The 22,742-nt window shown below is 43.5% G+C and overlaps 3 protein-coding genes across 7 annotated transcripts in view; all 3 read left to right on the forward strand.

The window, feature by feature from the left end:
* POU2F3 (POU class 2 homeobox 3) overlaps nucleotides 1-2,135 on the forward strand; it is an 81,530-nt gene extending 79,395 nt beyond the window's left edge. The window contains exon 13 of the mRNA XM_032167713.2: nucleotides 532-2,135. Within this exon, the coding sequence (XP_032023604.1) occupies nucleotides 532-571 (40 nt within the window). The 3' untranslated portion in view covers nucleotides 572-2,135. The remainder of the gene's footprint in view (nucleotides 1-531) is intronic.
* A 5,242-nt stretch (nucleotides 2,136-7,377) lies between these two features.
* Nucleotides 7,378-15,482, forward strand: TLCD5 (TLC domain containing 5). Of its 3 annotated transcripts, XM_032167718.2 has the most exons (3): nucleotides 7,378-7,632; nucleotides 9,697-9,896; nucleotides 11,769-15,482. In XM_032167718.2, exons 2-3 carry the CDS (start codon nucleotides 9,698-9,700, stop codon nucleotides 12,305-12,307), a joined length of 738 nt encoding a protein of 245 aa, XP_032023609.1. In that variant the 5' UTR covers nucleotides 7,378-7,632; nucleotide 9,697; the 3' UTR covers nucleotides 12,308-15,482. The 3 variants fall into 3 exon arrangements, with proteins under 3 accessions (XP_032023609.1, XP_032023611.1, XP_032023608.1); XM_032167720.2 differs by lacking the exon at nucleotides 9,697-9,896; XM_032167717.2 differs by lacking the exon at nucleotides 7,378-7,632 and having other exon boundaries at nucleotides 7,976-9,896.
* Nucleotides 15,483-18,083: 2,601 nt separating this feature from the next.
* Nucleotides 18,084-22,742, forward strand: part of ARHGEF12 (Rho guanine nucleotide exchange factor 12) — a 149,755-nt gene continuing 145,096 nt past the window's right edge. For 2 of the 3 annotated variants that reach the window (XM_032167722.2, XM_032167724.2), the window contains exon 1: nucleotides 18,084-18,953. In XM_032167722.2, the coding sequence (XP_032023613.1) occupies nucleotides 18,922-18,953 (32 nt within the window). In that variant the 5' untranslated portion in view covers nucleotides 18,084-18,921. The remainder of the gene's footprint in view (nucleotides 18,954-22,742) is intronic. The other variant, XM_058424524.1, reaches the window with a different exon arrangement.

Consider the following 22,742-nt stretch of genomic DNA (forward strand, 5'->3'; position numbering starts at 1 on the left):
GGCAGGCAGCCTCCTGGGCTTCAGTTCATGAAGCAAAGAATCTACTCTAAAAAGTATTTTCAGAGCTGATGGCTTATGAAAGAGAGATTCTGCCCTGATTCAGATCAAAACAGAGATGTGTAGGTTACAGACCTGAGTTTGTCAGAAAAGATGAACCCAGCTGTCCAAATCCAGGCAGCTCAGCAAGGCAGCCAGCTCTTACTGGCCAATTGTTGCATAGCCCGAAACGCTGGAGCTCCTCACCTACCCTTACTGAGAGAGAGAAAGAGGACCATATAATATATATTACTAGCTTTAAAAAATTGTTTTGAGGTATAATTCATATACCATAAAATTCACTATTTTAAAGTGTACAGTTCAGTGGTTTTTAGTATATTCACAAGGTTATGCGACCATCAGCATTATCTAATTCCAGTACGTTTTTATTACTCCTCCCCCCAAAAACCCCTGTACCTGCTAGCAGTCACTCCCCATTCCCATCTTACGCCATCACATTCCTAGCTTTAGGATTGACTTCTTTCTTTCTTCCAGATCTTGGTACCGATGGAATCATCCCACCTACCTCCACTGAGACCAAAAAGTTTCTCCTACTCCACCTGGCCCCGTATTCCCCCTGGAAGGAAGGGAATCATGCCTTCTATATACAGACAGGTTGCCTTCCGAAGAGTGGAAGAAAATCTCCACTACCAATGAACCCAGACTCTTGTCTTCTTCAGGAGCAAGGGCCTCCGGAGATCCAAACTGTGATTGAACCAAGTGCAGACTCCTAACGCTCTTGAAATATACAGCCCCTCCTAGGAGCCTACCGTTTTCACCTTCCTTGCCTATGCCCTTGCCTTCTAGTTCCAAATATTTTAGCCAGCTTCACTGTGGCAATAGTCTTTCAGAGAAAAGACTTCTTGCTGTTATTCTCCAACTCATCTGTGGGCTTCTGGGGATAGCCATTTGGCTGGGGTGCCAAACACCAGAAGGGGAGATAATAGTTTTGACTCTGAACTTGGCCACAACCCCCGAACTGATCCCAAAATCTGTGAAAAGATTTGAATCTGATATCTCCACCAAAGCCTTGATGTTTTCTCTGTACAGCTAAGTTTTCTGACAGAATCTTCATCTCACCTCATTTTCTTTTTAACCTCACCCCCTTTTCTACAACCAAATCCATTCATTATTGTGCCCTCCAGGTCCCCTCCTTTTTGCAGAAGGTGTAAAAGAGCTGCCCTTGGTGGGTGCCCTGGGCTTGTTGCTCCGCCCACTGGTGCCCTTCTGTCTGTCCACATCTGCCTAGGGCTCAGGAGTGCCTGTTCTTTCCCTTCCTCCCTGTGTTTCTCTTTATTCTGTCCCCTCTCCTTTCTCCTGGCAGCAGAAAAAGAAGAACCCAAGAGCAAACACACAACAATGATGGTGGCAAAGTACCTGTATAGAGCCCTTTCCCATTTTTTGCATTATGTTCTTAACTCCTTAATGTGGAATTTTCCAGCAAAATGTTTAACTCAGGTGTGATTTTTGAAAATGTCTCTGTAATATTTTATCTTCTTTAAAAAAAGGGGGGGGAAATACCAAAGAATGAAAAAAAATGTTACTTACAATTTGTCGGGGGAGTATTTTTTTTCTTTTTCTTTTTCTCTTTTTTTTTTTTTTTTTTTTGAGACAGTCTCACTCCAGCCCAGGCTGGAGTGCAGTGGCGTGATCTTGGCTCACTGCATGCTCTGCCACCTGGGTTCAAGCGATTCTCCTGCCTCAGCCTCTCGAGTAGCGGGATTACAGGCGCCCACCACCAAAAATTAGCCCGGCTAATTTTTGTATTTTTAGTAGAGATGGGGTTTCACCATGTTGGTCAGGCTGGTCTTGAACTCCTGACCTCCTGATCCACCCACCTCGGCCTCCCAAAGTGCTGGGATTACAGGTGTGAGCCACTGCGCCTGGCCTGGCCTGGGAATCTTTGTTGACTTCTTTGGGAACATTATCTCTAGAGTCTCCTTTTTTGTGGGCCAGTTTGTAGAGATGTAACATGAAGCCATTCCAGAAATGGTAACTTAAAAAAAAAAAAAAAAAAAGACTACCTATCTGGGAAACTGTTGAGATTCAAAGGAATCTCACTGTTCCTAAATAAATGTGTATAGTGATTATGAAAAGTATTCCACTGTTGATAAGAAGAGGTTTAGATTCTTGTTCTGTGCCTTTTTGTTGTTGTGGGGGGCATGTGAGTGCATATAATGAAATGGGATGGCAGAAAATGTTTCAAATTGGGACATTAAGTGTATTACTCCCCAAACTGATGCTAAAGATGACATATGTTATTACAGGGCCCTGAAGAATTCAGAGTTGTTACTCTCTGTAACATAACTACCTTGAAGGCAGAGTAGGCCAGAGATATTGTAAGTGGGAGGATGGTGAATGTTTAAGGTGAAGTCATTTGAACACTTAAGGGGTGGGGACTGAGGCTAATGTCTCATGTCTCAGATACCCTGAACGGCAGTTATTCATTACTCACAACATAAAGCAATAAATAGTTAAGGCAGAGGATAATTTAATAACCACATATTAGCCGGGCTTGGTGGTGTATTCCTGTAGTCCCAGCTACTGAAGAGCCTGAGATGCGAGGATTTATTGAGCCCAGGAAGTCACGGCTGCAGTGAGCCATGATCAGCCGCTGCACTCCAGCCTGAACAACAGAGTGAGACCCTGTCTCAAATATACATATTTGTCTCATATATATATATATGGCTTCAGAATGCATTGTGACTTTTGGTGAGGAGGTTGAAAGGCAGCAAACCTATTCTTGTGGTTTTTCTTAGATTAACACAAATTTAAATAGTTACCGTTGGAGCTTGCAGTGAGCCAAGATTGTGCCACTGCACTCCGGCCCGGGCGACAGAGCGAGACTCCATCTCAAAAAATAAAATAAATAATAAATAGTTACCATTGCTGAGGTAAACACTGACCTGTGGGAAAGAGAGTCCCTTCAAAAATGTAATGGCTGATGGGGAAAAACTAAAATTGGGATTAAACACTTCTTGCAAATAATGATATCCACATGCGAAACCTAAATATTAATAATCAAGAGTTAACCGCTCCCTGATGTTTGAATGGGGCTTTAAAAATTCCTATTTCACGTCATGAAGTGGGAGAAGGCCTAATGGTAATGTTTACTTTCTCAAGAAAATATCTAGTTAAAAGGGGCCAGGTACGTAGCAAAGAGACAGCAAGAGGAGCCTTTGGCAGTACTTTAAGTAATTAAGGGGACTACTCCACCACCCATGAGCCCATCTGTGCATATCTCTGCACACATACACATGCATGCGTGCATTCCTCCCTGTATGCTCATGGATGCTAGAGCTGACCCTTTTCTACAGAAGTCCTGGCTACCTTGACATCCTACTTAGGTGAGCGCTAAAAGCTGATCCTCTGCATTGTCCAGAACTTGGATTTTCATCCATTTGCCCATGATTTTTTTATGAAAGAAATAAACAGAACTGTAGCCTGTTCAGACTCCAGTAGCTTTCCTTGCCAACTAACTTGGACATTGCTGAACAGAATCAAACCTGAAAGTGAGCAAGGTCACCTTTCATGTCTGCATGATTCTGTAAAATCTGTAATTCCAGGGAAGTTTAACTGAAGCTTGATTCGCCGCCTCAGCATCTAATTAGGGACAAGAGAATCTAAGGGCGACCACCAGTCATTGCCAAGGGAGGAAAAAAAAAAAAAAGATTGTTGCTGCTACATTTCAAATTGTAATTTTTTTTTTTTTTTTTTTTTGACATGGAGTCTCGCTCTGTCGCCCAGGCTGGAGTGCAGTGGCTCAATCTCAGCTCACCACAAGCTCCGCCTCCCGGGTTCACGCCATTCTCCTGCCTCAGCCTCCTGAGTAGCTGGGACTACAGGTGCCCGCCACCACACCCACCTAATTTTTTCTATTTTTTTTAGTAGAGACGGGATTTCACCATTTTAGCCATGATGGTCTCAATCTCCTGACTGCGTGATCCGCCCGCCTCGGCCTCCAAAAGTGCTGGGATTACAGGCATGAGCCACCACGCCCGGCCAAACTGTATTTCATACTCTGATGTTTAGTTGACTCAAAACAGGTGGGCCCAGCTCTGCGCTCCTAAGACAAAGTAAGGACTTTTGGTCTGACTCAGAGACTGAGTTTATTAACTCCAGGACTCAAAGCAGGAACCCTGGCCGGAGCTCCCAGGTTGCCAGGGCTCCTCGTGTGCTCTGAGTGGCCCCACCATAGCTCACTTGCTGACTCTTCTGCCTCTTCCTTCTGTGGGGGGACTTCCTTGCAGTTGAGGCTTTTTTTTTTCTGTATCCCTGTGGCTAACATTGTGACTAGCACATAACAGGCAGTTATGTTTTTTAAATATAAAATTCACTTTTTTTCCCTGTAAACTTTTAACGCCCTTCACTGAGATAGGAGTTGTGAATACAGGAGAATACAGTGCAAACCTGCAGGAATTTTTAGGTAAGTGGAGGCAGCATATCTCAGTGGTTAAGGGCACTGTCATGCCAGACCCCTGTTGACTTCAGGAGGGATAGCACCAGATTCAAGAGGCCAGAGAACAAGAGCCAACAAATGCGACATAGGATTTGTTGAGGGGAACTTACATAAGAGGGATCCAGTGGCAACAGGCTGGACAGGAGAACCACCACTGCCCGCAGAAAGCATGCAGTTTATATAGCACTTTCATCTAACACCCTCCCACTAACAACCTCCACCTGGCAACCTTCATTCAACCCAAAACAAAGGGCCTCAGCCCCCTGTATGGCCCATGTTCCAAGGGCTGGGCCAGGGGCTCAGATGTTCCTCATACGTAAGGAATGAATCTCTGGGTTGGCCACGCTTGGAACACTAGACACACATTCAGGTGCATCTGCCACACAGGGTCATTCTCAGGGTGTACTTAAGTTACCGCTGTCAGGTGCATCTGCCATACAGGCATGATCTCCAGAGTCATATTGCCTGGGTTTGTATCCTACTCTGCCTCCTACTAACCGTGTCATCTTGGGAAAGCCTTGACTGCTCCATGACTCAGTTTCTCACCTGTAAAATGGAGATAACAATAGGTCCCATCCCATAGAATTGTTTGTGAGGATTAAGTGAGTGTGTGTGTGTATATATATATGTGTGTATATATATGTATATATGTGTATATATATGTGTATATATGTGTATATATATGTGTATATATGTATATATGTGTATATATGTATATATGTGTATATATGTACATATGTGTATATATATGTACATATGTGTATATATGTATATATGTGTGTGTGTATATATATATATGTAGTGCTTAGAACAATGCCTGGTACATTAATAAGGGCAATATAGGTGTTATTTGTTATTATTGTGATTATTATTCTCATTGCTATTAAATTGGTGGAGAGCTTCCTGTCCCCTGCTCTCCTTAACAGCCCGGAATTTCTGGGGGATGCTACCGGTGACAAGGATCTGATTTGGTGGAACAGGGATTGTGGCCAAAGATAGATACATCAACAAAAATTTAATCCCAGGTCATGAAGCTTGAACCTAGAATCCCAGTCACCCTAGGATAAAGGCCCAATATTTTAGGAAGAACTGGCTCCTTCCCTTTTCCCTTACCCCCTCAGCCTTTAGACTCCTGAAGGCTTTAGTACTCTACTTTTGTAAGAAATGATGGCAGCAAGAAGAAAGTCCAGATTCAGATACTAGAAAAAAAAAAAAATACTGCAACAAAAACAAATGGGGGAAGAGGTTGAGCTCTGCATACTCTCCATTCAGTGAGGTGGAATCTTCCATGTTTTACTTCTCCAGACTATCATTACCTGTTATCCGGTCTATCCTAACGCATGTGTAACAGGCCTTCTCCAATTCATCTTACACTGATTTTAATTGAGTATTGCTAGAGCTGGGGTTCTCAACTTTGGTTGCACATTGGAATCACCCAGGGAGCTTTTGAAATGATTGATATCTACACAGAGATTCTGATTTACTTTTTTCGGAGTGTGGCCTGGGTATTAGGATTTTAAATAGCTCTCAAGTGATTCTACCATGCTATCAAGGTTAAGAACTACGACCCAGATGTGTATACGAATCACTGGGGAACTTGTTAAAATGCACATTCTAGTTTGGTAGGTCCAGGGGTAGGTTCTGAGATTCTGAGTCTCTGATGAACTCCAAGGCGATGCAGATTTTGCTGGTCCGTAGACCACACTTTGAGTGGCAAGGGCTTGGAGAACATGATAATATGATTCCCTTGTACAATAACATCATGAGCTTCCACATAATAAGCTATCTCAGCCTGGCATCTTAGGCTGGCATCAGAGGCATTTAAGAACTCTAACAGCAATGTTTATCAAATGTGATCATCTGAATGACTCCTGGGCAGGTTTAAAAAAATTACAGATCCCTGGACCCCATACCAGAGCTAATAAATCATAATATTCAAGGTACAGCCTGCACAGGGTATTTGAAAACACTTCCCAAGTGGCATAGATGATCAACACACTTTAGGAACTGTGATATGCTTCCAAGATAGTTTCCCAGGCTCATTTCACATTAATTCAACATACAAACATGTATTGTAACTGCCTCATGCCAGGTACTAGGGAAACAAAGGTGAAACCAGTGCCATCCTTACCTTTGAAGGGTTGGTAACATAAATGACCAAAACTAGAATATTTACTATTCCCCAGGCACGGTCTAAACACTCACACCTCTGCTAAAGGTCTTCTCCTTTGAGAATGTCTAGGTTCCTCGGCACCCAGGATTGCCTGTCCTGATCAATCAAGGCAGACACTGTCTTTACCCCATTTGAGCCTCCATTCTTATCGCTCAAACCTACTCTGCTTGGTATTAAAATAGAACCAGAGAAGAAAAGGATTTACCCAAAGTGAAATAAAACAGCTGGAATTTATGAAGTGACTTCCATGTGCCAGTCATTGTTCAAAGCACTTTACATACGTAATATTTAAAAATTCTCAAAATAACCATATGAGATAGGTGTTATTACTATCCCCATTCTGAGGATCGAGGAAAGGGAGGCAACAGAAAAGTAACTTGCCCAAAGACGTACCAAGCAAGGTTCACTCTCAAGCCTTATGCTTTACTGCCAAGTTGGTGACAGGGCTGACATTGGCATACTGTAACTTCTAATTCTCAGGCCTGAGCACTTTCCTGCTCATCCATTCCTGCTTCACTTAAATTCAAGCACGAGGGCAAGAACGATGTCTTACATTCCCCACAATGCCTAGCAAGGGTGCAAGCACTTGGTAGGTACTCGATAAATTGATTGGATGAGCTGTCCCATTGAGGGGAGGGGAGAAATGGATAATGATTTAAACAAACAGCAACAGCTAAACAAGAGCAGCGGCCTGCAGGTCTCACGTCACCGCTAGATCCCTCTTGACCGCCCCCCCCCGCCAGAGAAGGAGGACCCTCCCGCGCGCTTTCGGAACGTCGGTGGCCCGGCTTCGGCTCTGCGCTCCATCCTCCCAGCCAGCAGGTGCCCCCAGACCCCCGGCTCCTCCTCCGCCGCCGTCACAGCCTCGTCCTCCCCTTCTGGCTCCTCTGCTTCCTGTTGCCGCGATCCGGGCCGGGAGCTGCGGGCGCCCGGGCGCCCAAGGCTTCCCGGTACGCTCCGCCAGGTAACCGCGCGGCGCGAACCACCCGGCCGGGGTGGGCACTGGGACCGCGCGGCCCATTGGTGGGGAAGGAGGCGGCAGAGGGCCGGGGCTGGCCTCCGAAGGGGAGCGGGCCTCCTCCTCCCTTGGACGCCCCATGGCCTTCCTGCGCCAGGCTGCGGCGCCAGCGGGATGCAGGGATAACGGTGCCTGGCTCCGGCTCTTGGTCCGGGCGTGGCCGAGCGTCGCAGGCACCGCAGCGCGGAGATGCGATCGCCGTCCCTGCGAGGCCCCGGGGCCGGCGCTCGCCGCCAGCCACGCCTGCTCCAAGGCTCCTCCTTGCCAGTCTGGCCCTGGAACGGGAGAAACCAGGAGAGGAGCCTTGGACCTTTGAGCGGCGATGGCCTTCCAAATGCCCTTCCGTTCTTTGGCAAAAACCAAGAGCAAAAAGCCGAAACCGACACAGGGAGTTCCCAAGGTCACAGAGTTGTGTCTGCCATTTACGAATGTCTGTTCTTTTATTTAAGTGTTTGTAAATGGGCTACTGTTTTCTCTGTTCTGCCAAGGAATTAGGATTCAGTGAAGAGGACTCTAAAAATACTAATAGGCATATACAAATGAGCTGATCCGCATTACTGGCCAGTGACCCTGGCCTTCAGAAGGAGATAAGGGAGGGCAGTTCTCTTCACGCAGGATACTTTGTATTTCTGGCCCTTACTCTGAGAATTGGCCTTGATGTTTTACAAAGTTTATCTCAGAACTCCATGTCAGAACTGGACCGGACTGTAGAGTTCTTCAGTCCTAGTCTCTTTCCTTTCCCTTCCTCCCCTTCCTCTTCCTTCTTTTCTTTTAATTTCTTTTTTTTTTTTTTTAACTGGGGTTCTAGAGGTCAAAGTGATTTGCCCACACTCTTATGGCTAGTCTCTCTAGGGGCAGAGACAGAATTGGAACCCAGGTATATTATGGACACCTACTGTTTTCTTGAATGGAAATCTGATTTCAGATGAAAGCTGTGCAGAACTTGACCTTCATGAAGCCCTCTCTGGATAGCATTCTTGGGAAGTGGCTTGTGTATTGACATCCACAGATAACTATTTCACTGGTCAGAATAAGGTTAAGCAATAAGCATAGCCATGCAGAAAATGTCTGCTGAGATGAAGCAGATATCTGATATGTTTTTGACTTTTTATTTGTACGTTTCAATGGAGGAGCTAATGAATACTAATAACAACATCTTGTTCAGTTTTAGATTTTAGTCCTGTGTGACTAAATTGATTCAGTTATAGTTGTTCTTGTCCTAACATACTTGTCACCAGTAAAAGTTCCAAGGTACAGCTTTCTGGCTTAATTTCATTTTTAACTGAATAATTGCCTTAAGGATATTTTTAGATCTCAACAAAAACTCTCCACCTCTTGAACCTTAGAATGCTTCTGCTTCATCCTTGGCAAATCTTTGGGTTGGATTTCAGAACTGAATAAAGCCAGGATTGCCCCCCAACCTCCAAGATGTCTGGACTCTTTGTTTAGTTCTACATTTAAGTTTATCCCAAGTTTTGTTTTTGACTGATGAACCTGTGACCCAAATCCAAACCTCAGCTGAATTTAGTATCAGCTTAAAACCACATTAAACTGCCATGTGTCATGTGACCTCTAGCAGAAACCAACGTGGCAGTGTTCTGTTTTTTCTTGAGTGCGTTTCATTGGGGTTTTTGAACTGTGAAGACATTATTTAATACATGTGCTTTATTTTCTGTGTATTATTGCCCAAGGTCAGTCATCACTAGAGGGTTATTACTGACATTTACTCATCATAAAATGTGATGTCAGCCTACCAGCTCGGAGTGCAGTTCCTGGTTTCCAGTTTACAACATTCATCAGTTGCTAATATGTTATCTCTGAGGAACTTGGAATGATAAATACAGCCATACTTAAATAGAAGATTCTTGGCCGTGTAGATAAGGAAAATAAGATAAGGCAATATTTTTGAACGATTCTATAATAGAAATGAGGACATATACACAAAATGACCCAATGCTGTTTTCTTAGGGTGCATCCTTTGTTTTTCTGGTTTTGGTCTTTTCATCACAGGATGGCATTAGCTCTGTGTCTGCAGGTGCTGTGCAGCCTGTGTGGCTGGCTCTCGCTCTATATTTCTTTCTGCCACCTGAATAAGCACCGAAGCTATGAGTGGAGCTGCCGGCTGGTCACCTTCACCCATGGAGTCCTCTCTATAGGCCTCTCTGCTTATATTGGCTTCATTGATGGCCCATGGCCTTTTACCCACCCAGGTAGGTAAGGGATTTTCCCTTAGGGATTTATGATTTGGGGGTTGTCTTAGAAGCATGGGACTTTTAAACAGAATTTGTACAATATTGAAGAATAATTCCCATTATAATTTTGTATTGGAATCCTTATTCTTCTTCATTGTTAACTCTGATATTGTTTATGTCACCTGTTGTTTCTGCTTTTCATAACTCTCTACTTTTAAAACAAATTTTAAATTGCTTGTTACAATTTAATCGGAAATATAAAAACCATAAAGCCAGTATCAACATCTTCCACTACCACCCCCCAAAAGACACAAATAGAACTGTATTATACATATTTTTGGCAACTTGCAACTTTTACTTGACTGTCTATTCAAAAGACAGCATCTTTCCATGTCTATGTTAAGAGGATGAGATGTTCCTTATCCTTTTTGCTACTAGATGTACAAGTGTTACTTTCGTAAGTATGCAATTTTTTTTTTTTTTTTTTGAGATGGAGTCTTGCTCTGTAGCCCAGGCTGGGGTGCAGTGGCTCAATCTCAGCAAGCTCCGCCTCCCAGGTTCATGCCATTCTCCTGCTTCAGCCTCCCAAGTAGCTGGGACTACAGGTGTCCACCACCACGCCCAGCTAATTTTTTTTTTTTTGTATTTTTAGTAAAGATGGGGTTTCACCGTGTTAGTCAGGCTGGTCTCAATCTCCTGACCTCGTGATCCACCCGCCTTGGCCTCCCAAAGTGCTGGGATTGCAGGTGTGACCCACCGCACCCGGCCAAGTATGCAAAAATTTTACTCCCTTGTATTAATTGATTGGGGCTGCCATAACACAGTGCCACAGAGTGGGTAGCTTAACCAGATGTTTATTTTCTTAAAATTCTAGGGGCTAGAAGTCGAAGTTCAAGTTGTTAGCAGGTTTGGTTTCTTCCGAGGCCTCTGTCCTTGGCTTGCAGATGGCCGCCCTCCCACTGTGTCCTTCCATGGTCACCCCTGTGTGTGTGTGTGTGTGTGTGTGTGTGTGTGTGTGTGTGTATGCATATCTGTGTCCTAATCCCTTCTTTTAAGGGTAACAGTCATATTGGATTGCTCTAATTACCCCATTTTAACTTGATTACCTCTTTAAAGGCCCTATTTCCAAATACACTCACATTCTGAGGTACTACCAGTTAAGGGCTTTCACATCTGAATTTGTGGAGGGAGGACACAATGCAGCTCTTAACTCCCCTGGAATATCATTTTTAAAATATTTCTTTAGCTTCTCTTACTGAATTTCTGAGTTTCCCCCCCAAACTGTCAAACTAATGAAAGCAACTGTTAAGCTTTGTGTTTTGTATGAAGGTTCTAAATGGTTTCAAATATGTCAGGTCCTTAAAACCTATGTTCCTGGACATGAGCACACACTAACTTTTGGGGCCCTCTCCAGAATCTACTTTCAGGATGGCTTAGGGCCACTGAGTGTTCAATAACGTAACCCATTAAGCTGAGAAAAAAATCTGACATTCAGGAAACAATGATTCAAGAGTCTGGAAATAAACCTTTAACAGAGTAAAAAAAAAAAAAAAGTTTAAGATTTTAACTGAAGGAACAAAATAATTGGATTTTATTCTGTTCTGATTTTATGGACACTGAGATTATTGCCTGTGTTCATTGAAGGATGCAAATTCATTGAAGTCTGATTCATCCGAACAGCATTTCCTGGGGTCTGAACATCGTTTAGTTTGATAAAGACCTAGATTTTATATTTTAGTCTTTCTTTGGTCCTCATTAAAAAGCACGTGCCTGCCATTGTTTTTGTTTCTTTAGTGTCCAGTAAGGTTTGAAAGAAAACAACATAGGATCCCCGTGCAAGGTAACACAGTTCCCAGTCACTCAATTTGCTTCTGTCTTGGTTTGTTTCAGGCTCACCCAATACACCTCTCCAAGTTCATGTCCTGTGTCTCACCTTGGGATACTTCATCTTCGACTTGGGCTGGTGCATCTACTTTCAGTCTGAGGGTGCCTTGATGCTGGCTCATCACACGTTGAGTATCTTGGGCATTATCATGGCCCTTGTGCTTGGGGAGTCTGGCACAGAGGTCAATGCAGTCCTCTTTGGAAGTGAGCTGACCAACCCCTTGCTACAGATGCGCTGGTTTCTCCGGGAAACAGGGCACTATCACAGCTTCACTGGAGATGTAGTGGACTTCCTCTTTGTGGCTCTGTTCACAGGAGTGAGGATTGGTGTGGGAGCTCGCCTCCTTTTCTGTGAAATGGTCTCCCCCACGCCTAAGTGGTTTGTGAAGGCTGGGGGAGTAGCGATGTATGCTGTGTCTTGGTGTTTCATGTTTAGCATCTGGCGCTTTGCATGGAGGAAGAGCATCAAGAAGTACCACGCTTGGAGAAGCAGGCGGAGTGAGGAACGGCAGCTGAAACACAACGGACATCTCAAAATGCACTAGCCAAGGCTTGCTCCAGATTATGGATTGGGTTAAGTCAGCCATGGGAACCAGGTTGGAAATATGACTGTTACATAATTACGCTTATAACAAACTTAGGTTTCAAAAAAGGGCTAAATGTATTGATCAATTTGGTCGGTCTTCAAGCCGAGCATATACCAGTATTAAAACACTAACTTCTACAGTAGCACAGTTGTGGAAAGTGAGAATACTCCATGGTAGTTGGGAATAAGTCAGAACTGTGAAGTGAGTACAACTGGCATTTGTTTTCATTTGTGGTGACCCTGGGTCCTCCTGTCCCTGGGAGGTTGATGCTCAGGCAGTTTAGAAAGGAACTCTAAAAAGATTAGTGCTATTTCTTGTTCCTTTGAGAAGTAACTCTTTCAATAAACACTTATTTCTGCTTTCCATGTAGCAATTTATCTAAGTTTACCCCATTTACTATAAAGTGAGGGGCTTTCAGGAAGAGACACACCTTTGACATTCTGAACATTGGATTGGGGAATTGGGTCGCTTAAACAGAGGGGTGTAGGAGGGCGAGAGTGAAACTGTGGCAGTGAAGGGGAGGGCTACTTACTGAACCTCCTATACCAACTGTGCCAGAGGTGCCCAAGACCACTGCCAGGTTCCGTAATTCTCTGGGAAAACTCAGTGGACTCAGCATATAGTCTTACTCACAGTTTTGACTTATTATAGTGAAAAGATACAAAGAAAAATTGGTAAAAGGAAAAGGCACCTGAGACAAAGTCTAGGGTAAAGCAAGTACAAGTTTCCAGAGTCCTCTCCCAATGGAATCACACAGGATGCACTTAATTCCCCTAGCAGTGATTTGTGACAACATGTGAATGAGTTGTCTACTGGACAAGGTCATTACAGACTCAGTGCCCGAAGTTTTTACTGAGGACAGGTCATCTAGGCAGTCTTTCCCTGGCAGATAGCAAAATTCAAGACTCTCAAAAGGAAAGCAGGTGTTCAGCATAAGCCATATTGTTTGCACAGGCAATTTGGACACAGTAAGCCAGTCTTATCAGTTAATGGTGGGAGCCCTTCCAAAATCCAAGTTCCCAAATGCCGGCCAGTGGCCAACCCTGTAATCAGGCCTCTCCAAGGATAGCAGTTTAGGCCTGCTATGTTAACTCTTTTCTGCACAAAACCTATAGAGTTAGGGCTTTGGATTTGAGATGAATGAAGTGTGGGTAGATTTATTGAGTCCTGTTATATGGGTTCTGCCCTACCAGGAAAACTATGCCAGTTCTCAGGGCTTTTGTGCATTAATCTCCTAGGCATTTGAGGCTATGACTAAATTCCATAGGGATTTATCATGTGGATTCCACTGTGCTTGAGATGGCAGTTTAGATTTCAGTTCTGCTGTACATATTGCAAACTAGAGCCAAAGACTTTAAAGTGTGTACTGGCCTCAGGGGGATGAGGTTAATTTTTTTTTTCATTTTAGATACATTCCCTTTTAGTACTCCTCCTACTTTTCTTATTTTTACTAAAAAGGTACCACTCTATGAACAAACTAATACAACAAGGCCAGTCTTGGAAGGAAAAAAATAATAATTCTTAGTGTGACAGTCTCCAAGAGAAGCAAGAATATAAGCTTAGAACAAGGGGTTAAGAATCGAGAATTCCTGGGTTCTTTTAACTAATTTTGCTACTCACTTGCCACTTTGGAGAGCTACTCACTCACTTTGGATAGGTTACTTGTTTCTTCTTTGCCTGAGTTTAAACCTATTGTGAATGAATGAAATACCCTGTAGTATATTTCATAGATACATTATGCAGCATTTTATTAATGGAAGTCTTTAATGTAGGGCTTTTATGGAAATATGAAGTATTTATGTATTTATTATTTATTTTTACCATGTTATTTAAGTCAATGGTGTTTGATTAGCTCAGTGGGTGAGCAAGCACATGGTGCTGCTGGAGTCAAGGCTGGTCAGTAGGAAGCATCAGTCCATTCCATGGCCACTGGTAATCTAACATAATGAGTGGTGTTTTTTTTGTTTGTTTGTTTTTTGGTGTTTTTTTTTTTTGAGACAGTGTCTTGCTCTGTCGCCTGGGCTGGAGTGCAGTGATGTGATCTCAACTCACTGCAACCTCCGCCTTCTGTGTTCAAGTGATTCTCCTGCCTCAGCCTCCCGAGCAGCTGGGACTACAGGCATGTGCCACCATGCCTGGCTACTTTTTGTATTTTTAGTAGAGACGGGGTTTCACCATATTGGCCAGGCTGGTCTTGAACTCCTGACTTCATGACCTGCCCGCCTTGGCCTCCCAAAGTGCTGGGATTACAGGTGTGAGCCACCGTGCCCAGCCATGAGTGGTCTTGAAAATGGAAAATGGTCTTGGCCACAGAAACCAGGCATGAGGGAGTGGTTGGAATGGTATAAAGTCATCACTGTTAAGGAAACAGTAACTTTAAATGCATGTTAACAGTGGATCTTTAAAAATGAATGTCATTTGGTTAAAGAGTTTTGCTGGGCATTGAGATAATCTGACAGCACCTCCACTTCCTGTTTCTTTCTTAATCTCCAGTTTTTTTTTTTTTTTCTATGATGAGTGCCCCTAAAATGCTGGTAAGCTTCTTTCCAACAAAATTGCGGTCAAAGTAGGATGCTGGGGAATGCTGATTTTAGCAAAAGCTCGTAGAAAAGAGTGGCTTGGCACATGAGCTTAAAAAAAAAGAAAAAAAGCTGGCTCTTGAATTTTGGCACAGTGCAACCAGTTCCATACCAGACAAATGAACAGGCTTAATCTGGTACCAATTCTTTTTCTCTCTTACTCTCAGAAGTGAAGGGACTGCAGATCTTGTTGTTTTGGGGACACTTTCATGGGACTGTATGTAGGTTTTTTTGAATGGTGAGAAATCTGAATAATTGATAAGGGGAAGGGAATCCCTCATTTCAGCTTTTCTTGATGTTGTTACTAATAACTATGAAAAAACTTCTGAGAGAACAATGTGAACTGAAGATGACTCAGCAGTTAAGACAATGCTAAGTTCTGAAACCACAGGTAAATGAAGGGCTAATTAACGTGTGGTATACTCAGACAAAATGAAGTACTCATTTGCACTGGATTACTATGTAATGATAACGAACACTGTTCAAGAAGGATTTATATTTCCATAAGATTTGTACTAAATTTTATAAAAGTAAAATAACTTTTTATAAATCCAGAGTCTGTCTTTGTATTTATGTGGTGGTTTTGCCAAGAAGTTAAAAAAAGCCTTTTGACCTGTAGAAATGTTGACCTGTATTCATACTTACTAGTGAATATCTCTAATCTGCTGTTCATTATCCATCATTCCCCCTATTTTTTTTTGTTTTGGGGGGTAACAATTGACATACAGAAAACAGTTTGCCAAAAGAGAGAGGAAGAACCTTAATGTGTTTCTTGTTCTGCCACCTGTTTGGCCACTTGTCTTGGAAATGTTGATGTCAAGTGAGTTGACATCAGAGACATCATCTGAAGACAGCTGGAGGCCCTGTCTTGAGGACTGTACTACCAATGCCTAAAACAGTCTGAGATGCATAGTAGATACTTAGTAAGCATGTTGAAAGAATGGACAAGAGGATGAGAATGTGGTTTAGAATAATCCCCATTGGAAAACCTCCTCAAAGAGCATGTCCAGTGGATTGGGTCATCAATGTCATTTTTCTAGGTAAAGTACTACTGACCCTGAGGAGTGTGTTCTACCCAGACTGGCTTGACTTTCTGAAGGCATCCTATAGTTACAGCCTTTAGAACAGTTGAGCTACTGGCAGCTTTAAAAAGGCTTTCAGTTTTTTTTTTTTTTAATCATTAATGCTTTGTAGGTGACTATAGAGATTTTCATCATTTAAAAAAATTAGTTCTGGAGTGAATAACCACTGGCTTAATTCAATCTTTTGCTTACCATCTTCTGAAGCTTTCCCACAGCAAAATGCCTTCTTTGCTCACAGCTAGAACTGTGGGTCTGTTTAAGTTTGGAAAGATCTTGAAAGCAGCTTGCCAAGAGGTTTTGTATGCAAGGAAGAGAAGGTGAATTAGGAAACTTTCCCAGTTTGTTTTATTCCTGAAGCTGAAGTATTGAGGCTTCCCTCAAGTATTAAGGGAAGAGAGGAACTCCAAAATGCATGATTTGATGAGTCATTGGGTTCAATTAATTTTACACTTACACTGTAACATTATTAGAATAGGGGAAAATAAGATATTTGGTACTTTTAAGAAAGATTTATTAAGTTTGGGGATAAGATTTGCATTTTGGTCAGTATATATATATATAATATATGAATGGGATTCGTTCCAGTTACATGTAAACTCATTTAAGAGTCTTCAGGGTAGAATTGTCATGCTAGGATACACCAGCAGGTGGCAATGTGTCCTGGTCTCATCATTAGGAAAGTGCCTTGGCTAATCTGCTTCTATTCTTTCCAAAAATAAACATTACAAAATTAGCTGGCTGTGCCTTGAACCTAAAAAATCGAGCAATAAAGAGTCGTCTCTGGTCTCTGTTTATCTTTTCCTTTTTTTCCCCCTGTTCTAACTAACGTCAGCGTGAGCTCATGCCTCTATTCGGGGATAATGATCCTTTCATGAGCTGTTGCGGAATGACTTTTTGAAACATCATTGTTAAGAGGTAATTGTTTCCTCTCTCCACATCCACTGTTTATTAGATTTGATTTGCTACTTGGATTCCACAAAATGGCTGAAATCCCTTGCCACCAACATAGGTTTAAGCTCAAAAGTCTGAAAGTAGTTGGATAAAGGGAATAGCCACTTTAGACGTTTGCAGGCAGAACTGAAGAACTGCATTATATGTGGTACCTAAATTGCCATAATACTGAATTATTCAATCATAAAACTAGATGGGTATCTAAAGCTCTCTACCCAGTAGGGGAAAAAACCGAAAAACCGTTTGGGAATCCTTCAGAGAGAACCGCAATTCTATTTACCGGATAAATATACTTCATTTTCTTCTCCCAGTTCTTTCCACAACACGCTTGTTAAGTCGCTATGGAAAGCACCATGCTTTATCAATTTGGCAAATAACACATTTCATTTTGCCAAGGCAGAAACAGCCTAAAAGTATTATTTATACCGAGAAGCCCTGGCTGCAGTCCCCAGCTGCTCTCCCGCAGCCCTGCGCCTCCCGCTCCTGCCGCGCTCTCCCCGCGGAGCCGGCAGGTGCCCAGGTGAGCCGGGCCTGCGGAGGCAGCGAGGGGCGCCGGCCGCGCACCGGCAGAACGCGTACAGCCAGAAGACAGGAGAGAGAGTACACTCCCTTAAGTAATAAAAGTTTCCAAGACAAGGGGGGCTGGTAATTTTCAAAGAGCCTCCCGGCACGATGTCCTCGGGATCTGGGGGGCGCTCTCGGGAGGTCTCTGGTGAAAGCTGACTTAGTACAAACTGGACTCGAAGGGGCACGTCTCGGCACTCAGGGGCCCAGGCGCCGCGGGAGGTGGGTGGGCCTCCCGGGGCTGCACGGGTCCCACCTCCCTCTGCCCCGTAGGACTACTTTTCCGCTCCCCCAAACCGGGCTCCGGCGGAGGCGTCCGTTCAAGGGCGGGAGCGCGGCCCTAAACGGCGGAGGGATCCCGGGTGAGGCGGCTTCCCGAAGTCAGAGGGGAGGGGGCCAAAAAAGTCGGCGGGGGACGGGAAGCGCGAGCTCGCGCCGGACGCGGCCAGGGCCGGGAAACCAGAACCGGAACCGGAACCCGCGCGCGCGTCCGCGGTTGCACCGCCCCCACCGCCGCCGGCCTCCTCGGCTGTCTGCGCGCGCGCCCGCGAGGGCCTCCAGAACCCGGCGAGCCGGCCCTGCGCGGGGAGACGCCGCAGCCTCCGCCTCCGCCTCCCGGACCAGGGCTTCCAGGCCAGGCCGGACGGGCATCTCCCGCCCCTCGCGGGGAGCGTCGGGGAGGAGCCGCCGCCTCTGGCGATTGCGGAAGAGTCCGGGCCTCAAAGGGATGGGCAGCAGTCCGCGGCGCTGAGAGACCCGGGTCCCTGTCACCTCGGGCCGCGGGACCTCTACCCCGGCGCCCGCGGCTCGTCCCAGCACCGGGAACCTGGTGGGGGCGGCGAGCACAGGAGGAGCCCCGGGCCCGGGACATGGAATCGCGCGAGCCCGGCGCGGGACGGCCGGAGACGCGGCCAACGCTGCAGCCACGAGCAGCCGGCAGCCCCAGATAGAGAGCCGGGAGGGAGGGCCCCGGCCCTTGCCGCGGCGGGGAGTTCGAGGCCCCGAGTCTCCGGAGGAGGAGCCGACACCCGTCCGTGAGCTGATCCCGCCCCAGCCCCGGCGGGAGTCCCGGGTCCCCTTCCCACGGCGCGCGGATTTCCCTCTCTGAGGAAGTTTATCCTTGTGCCTTCTGGAGGATTTCTTGCTAGCTCGACTCACTCTGGACTGACTCGCTCCCTGGCTTTCTCAGTTTATTTTGGGAGATAACTTGTTTTGCTCCAAGCCGCATCCGTTGACCCCTTCCAATCGGATGGTCTAGATGACTGAATGGAGTTTTGAGTTGGACTTTTGTGTCCCTGACGGAGTTGGGCCTGATCCCAGAGCACTGGGGGTGGGGAGGAGGTGTTACTGTAAAATGCAAGTTGGATAAAAGGAGGACCTCTCGCCAAGGGCCCCAATGAGTGGCACACAGTCTACTATCACCGACAGGTTGGTATGAATTCCTCCTTCGCTCGGCCTCCCGGAATCGGGCCCGACCTGGCAGGGGAGTCGGTGATTGCAGATTGCCTTTGGCCAGCGAAGTTGACAGGCAGAGGAAAGAGGGTTGTTTCGGAGCTGTGCAGTTAGCCTGGGGTTGCTGCCGAGTTATCCAGTTGATTGGCTTTTGGAAATGTAATTTTTCCGGAGAGAAACTTCCCTCCCGATTCTCAGAGGAGGGGGAGGCAAAACCATGATTGTGGTTTTCCGCCTGTAGTGTGCATTAGGATTGTGTACTCGTCTGGAAATCAGAGGAGAAGGTCATTTTAGGTGAAGGTCGGTGCCTGAAGTCGGCTCGGTATTGGTGTATTATTTATCAGCTTTAGCCCTGTCCTGCAGTAGGTTCTCAAGACAATTACATTTTAGGAATTTCTACCTGTGAACTTAATGTCGAGCCTACTGCGTGGTGATCTGGGAACTTGATCTCTTTCAGATGTTGATCTGCACAGTGTTTAATTATTATCTAATAACTTTCCAGAATGTTGACATTACCAGTAAATCACAGGTTCTTGCTGGAAGCAATGTCCAGGAGCTGAAGAAATGAGGGTAAATCAGGGGGTTTGCTTTTAATTCTTGTATTTAAATATTTCATCTGCCAGAAACACTTGGCGTTTAAGAGATATGAACCGTAAGCATTGTATAAGCGCGCAGCTGTATTTGTTGAGTTCTGTGTCTGTCCTTTATAGCACCTACCAGTGTTGCATGGTGGTGGGTGGCGAATTGAGCTAGACCATGCGTGGTTGATGTGCAGTTTGCTTATCCTAAGTTACTAATGTTTATAGGGTAAGGGATAAAAAGCATATTGATTCCTTGACCACATTTCATTTCTCAATTTAATTATGACACTGCATGCTAGTCCCAAATTTGTCAGCTTGCTTTATTTTCGTCAGTCTTCGAATTATTACATCATGAAAAAATAGATCAAGTAACTGAATTAGAGGGCCAAAGCTCTTTGATGAAAAGTGCAACAATAGTGCTTCTACACAAAGTAGTCTTAATTTCCTAATAAGAGTTTTACCCAATTGTAAGACTCATTTGTTGATTTTAAAAGGGCCAAATTCCATTATCATACCATAACAGCTACTCCAGAAACAGAACTTCCTCTTCCTGTTGATGCTTTCCAGCATCACATGAATGTTCACTTAAAAGAGTCTGTTAAATATTTAAAGTATTTATATTTACTCTTTGTGTATTTTTCAAAGTGGGTTTTCATTTTCAATGAAATAATTTTTAACTTTTCCAAGAATACACTTAATATAAATATTGACAATGCTTATCTTGCTTTCTTCTGTTTATCCCCGTTTTTTTCCTTTCAGGGTGTTTTGCTTCTGAGAAATCACTTTTATAGGTGTGGGGATAATTGTTTTCCTGGTTCATTCAATTCTTGCTCTTTCTGTTGAGCCTGTAAACAAAAGTCTCACTAGGAACTAATGTAATGTTGGTTTTCATTGCGATGCTGAGGTGTTTAATTTATAGAAACAGAACGAACTCATTCCACACACAAGCGAGTTAAAAGCCCTCAAGTAATGGTTTTTCTTCAGCATTGCTTCTCAGGGATTTTCCTTGTTTTCTCGTTATCTTGGAAATAGAATCTTGGGATTTGTATCCTCTTTATAACTTAGATGGCATATAAACATTCAATAAGTATGAAACTATTGAAAGCCTTTTTTTTTTTTTTTTTTGCCAGGCACTGTGCTAGGCACAAGAGATTACAAAATGAATATTGTAAGATTAATCTGCAAATTGGTTTGGGCGTTAATGTTTTTTGAACTGGTTCAGAACTGGTTCAGGTGCTGCTGCCTAATTTTACATATTTTTTTTTTAAAGAAAAAACCTTGGAAAACCAATTAATAAGCACTGCTGAGACCTGTTTCGTAGGAATTTTTTTTACTAGGGTCTTTTTTTTTTTTAAGAATTATTCTTATTTGACCACATTTAAATATATTTTGTAAATATAAAGCATCCGTTTGCTGTTAAGAGAGTAGTTGTTCCTAATTTGAATATATGTTGGGGTGAAATCTGGAGGTACTGGTTTAGTATTACTTCTCTGCCAAGGTGTCTTAAAGTTATGAGTATATAATAGTTTCTAGCTTTCTGTCAGCCCTACCTCATCCTTTTTTCGCAGTGTCTAACTCTTACTGTAGGTATATTTTGCTGATTCTAGAACTGTTGGAAAATTAACAGCGCCAGTGTAGCTTTTTAGATAGAGATCCTTTCAAGTTTGAAGTGCTGTATGTGGTATGGCTTTGTTTCCTAGAGTGTGCAGAACCACCAGGCCAGCTGTGTGAGTTAGAGTTCTTTCATTGTGGTGCTTCTGACTACAGAGTCTGTCTGTCCTCAGTTGAAATCAGACTAGCTGGTTTTGGGCGTTGTTCTGTTTTGCAGTTTGTGGCAGGCGACACATGGCTGAACAAGATAAGGGTTTTATTCTTGTGTTAGGGACGTGCTGGGGCTGGGATGGAATTCAGCTATGTTTAGGCTCTGATTGGTCACTTTGGATACTCAGAACTCTGTTACATCCTGTTATTATTTTGCAGTTAAATCAACACATTCGCTTGCTCTCTTCTCTTTCCCTTCATCTTTTACTCCCCAGTCCTCACCCCTTTTCTTAAAACCTAAAACTCAAACTTTTTAAAAGACTTTGAACTCAAATTATGTTCATGGTAGCTATTACTTCTATGTAGTATATCCAAACAGCTTTTAAAAAAATGCTAAGCAATTTATGAGCCCTGGAGTCTGTAGTTTTCATCGTTTAGAATGAGCACTTGACAAGTGTAGAAATGTCTGATTGCTGCTTTTTAGTCTGCATTGATTGCTGCATTCAGTCGTAAAATATATCCTAATTGTTTCCAATCCTCCTACATGTCTTTCTTGTATCCTTGAGAATTTAGGGGTCCTAATGCAATTGGAATTTCTTCTGAGAGGTAGAGAGGAGAGAATGCCCTTTCAGTAGACTCAGTAAATGATTTCAGGCCAGTGTCTATAACATTGAATTTTCAGGTACAGTACAGGTAGGAAAGTTATAAGGTTCTTCCTTGAAATAAATGGACTTTTGTTTTGGCTAGGGCTTATGAATTTTGTAGTTTTTGATTTACAGATAAAGACAGGTTTTTGATATAATTTTTTTTAAAGCACTGAATTCAGCTTTAAGCTGTTTAACTTAAGCATATTTTTTAAGTGAGTGTGGAAACCTGTGACTTTATATGCCTGTACCTAGTAATTAATGATACTTTTCATTAATGATACTTTTTCTGTCAAAAATTGCTGTATAATGTTTTGATTAATAAAAAGAGCTACTCATGTTTATACGTTATTTTCAATGTTGCATGAGTCATCTCTCTGCAAGGTGAAATTATTTGTAACCTTTTCTTGTAAAGTCAGCCAGTCGATAAATACAAAATTGAAATGGGGGCCAAAGATCACAGTGTTAGTTTTGTATTCAGTTTTATCTTTGCCTTTTTAGTTCAGTATAAAATCTTGAGTCATAAAGGTATGCAATAGTACATTCACTTGTACAGTTTTACATGAGTCAACATGCAGAGTCTAAAGTAACTTTTTTTGAAAGTACAGCGTTGTAGTCTTCCTGATTAATGGTACATTTATATGATGTTCATATTCAGTGAGGTGACAGGAGAAGCTTTATTTGAAATCGTTACAAATATATGTTAACCTTGGAATACTACTTAACACATTGGTGGTTTCCAGTTGTTAACATGTATATACCATTGAGTTAACATGTAG

The sequence above is a fragment of the Hylobates moloch genome, unplaced genomic scaffold (assembly GCF_009828535.3).
Source record: "Hylobates moloch isolate HMO894 unplaced genomic scaffold, HMol_V3 SCAFFOLD_11, whole genome shotgun sequence".
NCBI lineage: Eukaryota > Metazoa > Chordata > Mammalia > Primates > Hylobatidae > Hylobates > Hylobates moloch.